Raw genomic sequence first — 8132 nt, forward strand, 5'->3', positions numbered from 1 at the left:
ATCTGAGGACATTCACTTGTGAATGTTTTAGTTAAAACCTCAGGATTAATTGGCGTTGACGATTTGATTGCTATTTCCTCCGCTGTAGCAAATTTTCACACAAGAATTGCCGATATAAGATCAGAGAGAAACGATTCAATCAATTGGAAACTTAAGCTGAGCAAGGCGGGGAGCTCAGCGACACGATTGTCTTTATTTGACAAGAAAATCTTCTGATAGTCACTCCGAGGCGAGAAACTTCAACCGAACAATCTGTAGTTTTCGACATTTATTCAAAGTTTGCTCTTAAAACAGAATCCTGGACCAGCAGTGCGTTATGAAAAATATGCGTTTGGCAAGGACTCGGTGGGGAAAGATTCCCAAAACTTCTCAACGCAAAGCATTTTCTGAAGTTTTGCTGTAATCTTGTAGATGAGTTTGGAAGGAAAACTATAAAACGCGCCCTAGCAGTTTTTCTTTTCCATCAGATCAAATTATTCTCAATTGGCTCCTCAACCAAATGCTCTGAAATTCTCGATTCTGTTATAATTGGAATCTGCTTTACTTTGTAATTTTTAATCGGAGGAAATTAACTCGGCTGAATCGAATCGCTACGGATTTCGTTCAAATGTTCTCTGCTATGGTTTAAAAATTTAAAATAAACTTTCAGACCTGTTGATCTCGTTACTTTGTCACTCTCCCAGACAAAATAAGGCAGACGGAAAGAGAGCACGTTACCAAGCGGGCAAATCAGACCTCCAGTTGACAATTAACTGTCCATTCATTTAACTGTAAAATCGCAGGCAATTAAACTAGCTTTAAGTAGAACAACCAGTTCCATCTGTAACTTCAGTCACAGACGCAATAGTCACAGGTTTCTGTCACATAAAGTACAAGTAAGGATGAAATTGTCTTACCGCCAGCTAGGACACCCTCGGCGAGGCTGTGCCGAAACCGTGTTCCAGAGCTTGCTTTCGGTCCGCTTTATATGAACCCTGAGCGATTAATATTGCATTAACCGTCTTCAACATTTTCAAAACCAGCAATATAATGTGCAAGCATCAGGGCATGTATTATTAACAGCAATTTGATTAAGAACGAATAGGTCTGGCAGCATCCCGATTTTCGGGCCAGAGAGAGTGGAAGGATTCACAGGCGAGCAGGAGACTGAAAGAGAGACGACCAGAAAGGGAACGGGCTCGTGTAGATTGAGCTGGAGATCATTTTTATCCTACCTTCGGCTTTGATGTCTGACTCATTGAAATTCTCCAGTAAAATATTCACAAGATACTTGGGCTATTACATTAATTTTTTATTATCACAATGCTTTAGGGATTCCAGAATAGAACCGTTTTAGGTGTTTTTAAAGATCTCTTTCCCTAAATATTAGAAGAAAATTGTTCAGGAAAATTGTTTCTTTATGCACTTTATTTCAAGTTGTGATGACTATGAAATAGTGAATGAACAAAGCTGTAGAGTGGTATCAGACTCGAAGCGAAATAAACTAAAACGGAAACCTTCAGGTTTTTTTGTTAAATGAAAAGGCGGTGTTTGTGTATAGTTATAGTTTTATCAGCATGAATCTTGATGTTTTTCATAATTTTAGCACACAGTTGACTTTATTCCCAACCTATCAGCGTACTCCGTTAATGGGAAGGTTCAGGCAGTCGAAACATTTAAAATATTCAGAAACCGACCCCATTCCCTGTCTTAAATCAGTCTCTATTTGAGCGTCACAAAGAGACTGAAACCTTTGCTCAATGTAGACAATTAGACACACAGAGAAACCCTTCCAGAAACAAAATTTTATCAGCTGGATGAGGGCCGAGAGGAGTCCCTAATGGCAGAATTATGGAGAGTGTGCAGTTCAGAAGCAGTTCTCTCGCCATAATTGCTCTGTGTTCTTGTTCAGAGTCTACACTAGAGCCTCGCTATCCTAATCCATCTGATCCTATCCATCCATTCAACGGTTTGATTGCTGACTGCACACTCCCATATTCCTAGATATTTCTCAACAGGTAAAATCTTTTTGACTTCAGCCGATTATATAAACTTGCCTTTGGAAAGACATGGAGTAAACAGAGTCAGAGAGCTGCACTTGAATAGAAGTTCCTCCCGCGGACATGTGTTGACAATGTATATTGAGTTGAAAACATGTTATAGATTTAAAATGCCACTCTCGTTTAAAATAGTTATGATAATTTTGAACCATTCAAAGAGCTCGTGACTCCTTGAGGTGAATGATGGGCAGATTTTGAATTTACCCCGGGAAAGTGCAAATCAATTTATCAAAAAGAAAGTGACTGCAAAACTGTCACAGAATTCTCCAGGGACTCAAGACGTGGTCAGGCAGGGATGGTAAGAACATTTTGTTTATTCACGGGATGTGAGTATCGCTGGCTAAGCCAGCCACTTACTGTCCATCTCCTAATTACCCAGAGGGCATTAATATTCAACCACATTGCTTTGGGTCTGGAGTCACGTGTAGGCCCGATGAGATGGTGTTGATAGATTTCCTTCCCTAGAAGTCTTATTGAACAAGGTTTTCATGTCAGTTTGTTACAGTGGGCCATTCGGCTCTTTTTTTCTAACAATTCCAGTTGTTTCAATCTCGCCATCTTCCACAGCGGGATTCAAACCCTTGTCCCCAGAATATTATCTCATGTCCCGGTTTATCTGTCCAGTGACCTTACCGCCGCCTCTCTAACAGCAGTCTAGGTTTATTCAATATATCCTATCAGTTGCATGCATGATACCATGATCCTTTGCTATAAACTCTGTGTTTTATTATCCTGCTCCACAGGTACCTAATGAAGGAGCAGTGCTCTGAAAGCTAGTAATTCCAAAAAATCTGTTGGACTATAACCTGGCGTTGTGGGATTTTTAACTCTGTGGATGCTGCAGCAAATTGTACAGAACTAACATTCCATTAGAACATTACTTGTGGAGCTTCAGTACCGTTCTCTGGTTGTGCCTGATTAGAGGAGCATGTGATGATAATGGGGGTTGCGCATGTTCACACTGCAGGGGGTAATCAGTATTTTGCGCACCTACAAGATACTGTAATGGGTAAACTCTTAGTGGTGACGAATCTGGGTTCACTGGGAAGGGATTCCGCTTGAGTCAACGCACTCTCCCTCCTGTGATATCTGAGCAGTGAGCCGAAACTTTTCAGGAAATGAAGGGACGGGGACGCGCACACATTTATTTTGGGAATGTTGAACATTTTGACCGGTCTATAGGACCAATACCCGTTACAGGACCGTAAACTGGATTTCGTTTATTGGCACCTGGTTTAACTGTCTCACCCAAGAATGAAGTGGATAGCTGCGACTTGTCCCAGTCCCTGCGGAAAGGAGGGAAGTCTGTGATTCTGTGTGTGGAGTGAAGAACTCTGATAAAACTACGGAGAGCGTTAGACATCAGTGGGTGGATTAACTATTCATTGGGTGTCCAGAGGCATCAGAATTTGACCACCGCATGGGTATCACTCGGGTAGGAACATAAGGAAGCATGTTTGGATGATTGTCAGTACAGCACACAGGGGAATGGAGTGGATACTTCTGAATTTGTCAGGAGCTTTCTCAATGTGGATGCGCGGTGACAAGTGACGCCATGCTATCTGCCTTTGGCTTTCTTCCCATTGAATAGGATTCTACCAGGCCAGAGGGTTTGGGAGCAGAAGAGCTGCTTTACTGGAGTGATGGGGTCTCTGGAACATCTACAGCAGGCAGATTGCTGCTGCAAACAAACAGGCAGGCCTTTAACCCAGAGCACGATGCGTGGCCCCAGCGAACTCACGCAACTTTCCTCGCCTTTACCCAGCGAAGCTCTGGCGCCTGAGGATGAGCAAATAACGGAAACCTAACCCCTATCCTCACCGGGAAATAACCGAAACCTAACCCCTATCTTCGCCGAGAAATAACGGAAACCTGACCCGCTATCCTCACCGGGAAATAACGCAAGGCCAAGCTCACATTCTGTCTAGATCCCCAGCGAGACCAAAGCGTTTTCATTTTGCTGTTTCCAGGGAATATTTACTATCAAACCCTTCAATACTTCAGCGAGTGTTTCCTGCCTGTCCAGGTATTTCAAGTTCGCTGAGATAGAATCAGTCACAAGTGAGTTGAAATCCGCACAGAATATAAAACGCCTTGCAAAGAAAGATCTCTGTTGTAATTGCAACAATAGACTTTATTTTAAGAAATAAATTTCAGAACAAAGACTGCACACGCTCAAACAGGAAAATAGGGTACTGTGATCGAAGTCGAGGATGTTATTGCTAGCATCATTATAGTTTGCAATAAATTATTTCTGTGCAAGACACAGACCATACGAGCTTCCGGCTTTATTTTTGGAAAAGATCATGTTGTCCAGTTCGCAGTTAGGTACAACATTGTCCTCAAAGCGGCCATTTTAACAGACCCAGAGAAGGAATCAAGAGATGACCTTGTAGATGCGGAACTATTCAGGAACATGATAAAACAACTCAATATTCAAAGACAATGCTTAACAGAAATAAACCAATACATACAGGAACAGTTACTGATCCCACTCCGAGCGAATCAGTGCCCCATTCCACTCTGAAAAGGAGAACTGTATTAACCAAGGGGCGCTGGAATTAGCAATGGCTGACTATCAGCTCCCAAAACACTCTTTTGACACTTTGTGGAAACTAAAGCAGACCAGTTTAAGAATTAGGTCTCAACCAACATGATCACAAAGGCGAGTCCGGGAAGTCTTAAAGAAAGAGATTCTGAAAATTGTGTAAAGAATGCACCCCTTATAAAAGTCTCATCAACTCTGCAGCAGGGAGTCTGCAGTGATCTGAGGGGCCGGATTGAAGGGTTGGATATTCTGCCTGCAGAAGGAGACGAGTGACTGAGTACTCGAGATTCAACATCACATTGACTGTTTAAACAAGACTATATTTACAGACACAATAAAGTTGATGAGACCTTTAAAAACGGAAAGGGAATGGGCTCCAGCAATTTTCAGCATCATCTTCAAACTGTCTCTTTACTAAATAAATATCGAAAAAAACCGGCAAATGCTGCAATCAGAAACAAAAAACAGAAAATGCTGTAAAAACTCAGCAGCAACTATGCAGAGAAACCAGAGTTAATCAAATCCGAGGAAGGGTCACTGGACTTGAAACGTTAATTCGGATTTCTCTTCACAGATGCTGCCAGACCTGCCGAACTTCTCCAGCAAATTCTGGGTTTGTTTCTGATTTACGGCATCTTTATACTCCCCCCCCCCCCCTCCCTCCCCCAGTTTCAGTTCCCTTTTCAACAATGAAAAATGACCCACATGTTCCTCAACGAGATGCTCCGAAATCTCCTTATCAATTCTGTCCTGCTGGGGTTGGCGGGACATCAGGGTCTGACAGATTCCGGAGCTGTGAAACTGCCCTCAGGGACAGCGAAAACCCGGCTTGCACAGCGAGGGACAGCACCCTCCTGCCTCAACTCCAAACCCCTCGCTACACAATCCCGTCAGAGCTAGTCTCAGAGAGACTGTGGGTGGTTCAATTCCGTATGTAACTGTACATATCGACACCCTCAAGGAACAACACGTTAGTGGGCGAGAATCCAAACCACAATGTCAGTTTTAGAACATCAGTAGTTACTGGGGCTGCATTCACAGAGTGGTAGATACACAGTGTTACTCCAGCAGGTCCTGCTTATATTTGCAATTATTAATACATGAAACAAATAGCATTAAATATTAATTTCACTGTGTAATTAACTCGGCATGGTGTGGCTAAAGGATACTTAATAAAACGGAAGCTCTGTCTTGCTGCGACAGACGAGTCCATTGTGAAGTCCCGTTACCATACAAGGTGCCACTGACAACTCTGGGACGCTCCGGTAGATGTCGGTCTGCGGAAACCGGGGAGAGAGACGGTCTCTCAGCAGGGGTCTGAGGAACTGGAGAATACGTCACGGAAGGTGTCAGTCACAATGTGCAAAAGCAAACTCTCAAATCGACAGGCTGCGCCCGGTTAGACACAAGAACCGTCCTTCCTCCGTTAGAGATCAGACACTGGACCGTTCTCGGAGTCTGTGGTGACAGGAGCGGAGGAAGTTACTTGGGTGTAAAAGTCCATGGCTTAGGTCCTTAGCGAAGACACTGGAAATCCCTGTATTGTTTCTTAATTTCGTTTTTTTGTTCTCGCCCATTCTCTGGTTTGCCGTTGACGGTCCGTCAGTGATTGGCGGAATATTTCATCCGCTTCTGTTTCTGTCTCTGATTGCAAAACCAGACCCTGACCACGTTTTTCTTCAGGTCCAGTTTCTCGGCGATCGCCGCGATCTTTTCGGAGGACGGCCGGGGCTGGATGGCGAAGTAAGCTTCCAGCGAGCGCTTCTCGGGCGCGGCGATCGAGGTCCGCTTGCGTTTCCTGTCTCCGGCGCTGAAGACCTCGGGCTTGCTGGCTTTCTCCCGGTAAACGCTCTCGGCTTCCTCCAGCCAGGTCTGCAGCACCGGCTTCAGGGCGATCATGTTGTTGTGGGACAGAGTGAGAGACTCGAACCTGCAGATGGTGCTCTGGCTCAGGGAGCCCACTCCCGGGATCTTCAGGTTGGCCAGAGCCGCCCCGACATCGGCTTGGGTCACCCCCAGCTTGATCCTCCTCTGCTTGAACCTCTCGGCGAAAGCTTCCAGCTCCCGGGGGTCAGCCTCCGCCTCATTGAGGCACGGCACGCCGGCGTGGCCGGAGAACGAGTGAGGGTGAGCCATGGGCATAGCCGGGTGGAGGTGCCCCATGCCATTGAGGTGGCCAGGCACGGACAGCACCGCTGACGGGTCAGCGCCCCCCAAGCCGGTCAGGCTGGGCGAGATATCCAGCAAGTCGGTCTCTAGCAGCTGGTGAGCCGGGTGAACGTGATGGGAGGTCAGGCCGGGCGGAGGGGAGATGGCCAGCGTCGAGGAGGTGGAACTGCACGGCACGCTGCTCATGGTGTGGTAACTGAGGTCCGGCTTGAAGTGCGGGTGACTCTTACTGTGAGGGATCACATCGACAGCCGCCAGAGCTTCAGCGCGGGCTAACAGGCTGTCATCAAAGCCACCGAATATATTGCCCTGGAGCTGCAAGCAAAAATACACACACACACACACACACGTTGCAGTCAGTAGGGAATTCTGTCAACTCACTATTAAAAAACATTCACAAAGAGGGAGAGCGCGAGAGTAACATCTTCCCTCAAAGCCCAGATCATAAAAATTAATATGAAGTCAAGAGTGAAGAGGGGATACGCGATTGTTTCTGGTGACATGAAAAAAACATTAAGCCTGCGCCTGTCAAACAACTCTGCCTCAAAGCAGCAATTACACATTTACATACCGGCGGCGTTGGGAGGCAAACTCTCCTCATGGCCTCGGAGCTGGAGTGCAGGCTCGGGTACTTGGCCTCCTGGAGGAGAGGGGGCATGCCCAAGTGCTGCTTGCTGTTCATGGCCATCATGATCCCGCACACCTCAGGCAGCTAGGTGAAGCCTGACCTAGACGTCGCTGCCTGGTGCCTGGCCCCTGTCAGCTCTTTCAATGGCACAGCCTCTTCCCCCACCTGCTCCTTACTCATCTTACCAGGAACAACTGTCAGCAGCGCGCAGGCGTCCTACTGCCCAGCTAGAGATAAAACAAAAGCAGGAAATTAGCCCGAGGAAGCCAACCTGCCCGGCAATCACCTGCACAGAGACGCCTTCATTCACAAGCCTCCACTGTGACCCTCCCCCTCGCATGTGGTCACTCCCTCATCATTTTCACCGTTAACAAGCCAGGCCATCATATGTTACAACGTTATTTTTGAAACAACAGCGGAGCAAAAGCAGGTGCAATCCCCCAACTGAATGTGTAAAGTAGAATAAACGCAATCTTTTTTATTTAAGCTGTTTTACTTGTTGTCTGTCGAGTACACAGAGTTATCAACACAAGTCTGGGAAGGCAAATCTCCAATGACAAAAGGGTCCTGTTATCATCTACACTGCTAAAGAATATTGCAACATTCATTACCTGTCTAATTGGGCAAATATCTGCCATTTGAACGTATTGAAATATATCAAAATTTCCTTGCAACCATATTTTGAGGGAACAAACCTGCATGTAGCTTCTGGCAGGCAAATTGAGAATTGGTGCCAATGATTATATCA

At 45.7% G+C, this 8132-nt stretch overlaps 1 protein-coding gene across 1 annotated transcript; it reads right to left on the reverse strand.

Annotated features, from left to right (window-relative positions):
- Positions 1-5929: 5929 nt before the first annotated feature.
- Positions 5930-7820, reverse strand: pou4f3 (POU class 4 homeobox 3). The gene is made up of 2 exons (XM_043704151.1): positions 7328-7820; positions 5930-7071 (listed from the first exon to the last, which is right to left on the reverse strand). Exons 1-2 carry the CDS (start codon positions 7445-7447, stop codon positions 6190-6192), a joined length of 1002 nt encoding a protein of 333 aa, XP_043560086.1. The 5' UTR covers positions 7448-7820; the 3' UTR covers positions 5930-6189.
- Between the last annotated feature and the right edge of the window lie 312 nt (positions 7821-8132).

Source organism: Chiloscyllium plagiosum, chromosome 14 (genome assembly GCF_004010195.1).
Source record: "Chiloscyllium plagiosum isolate BGI_BamShark_2017 chromosome 14, ASM401019v2, whole genome shotgun sequence".
NCBI classification, from domain to species: domain Eukaryota; kingdom Metazoa; phylum Chordata; class Chondrichthyes; order Orectolobiformes; family Hemiscylliidae; genus Chiloscyllium; species Chiloscyllium plagiosum.

Excerpts from the sequence above, each read along its gene's own strand:
- pou4f3 (XM_043704151.1), bottom strand. The coding sequence starts at position 7,447 with ATGATGGCCATGAACAGCAAGCAGCACTTGGGCATGCCCCCTCTCCTC. Across the intron at positions 7,072-7,327 it reads TTTGCCTCCCAACGCCGCCG|CTCCAGGGCAATATATTCGG; the intron begins GTATGTAAATGT and ends TTTTGCTTGCAG.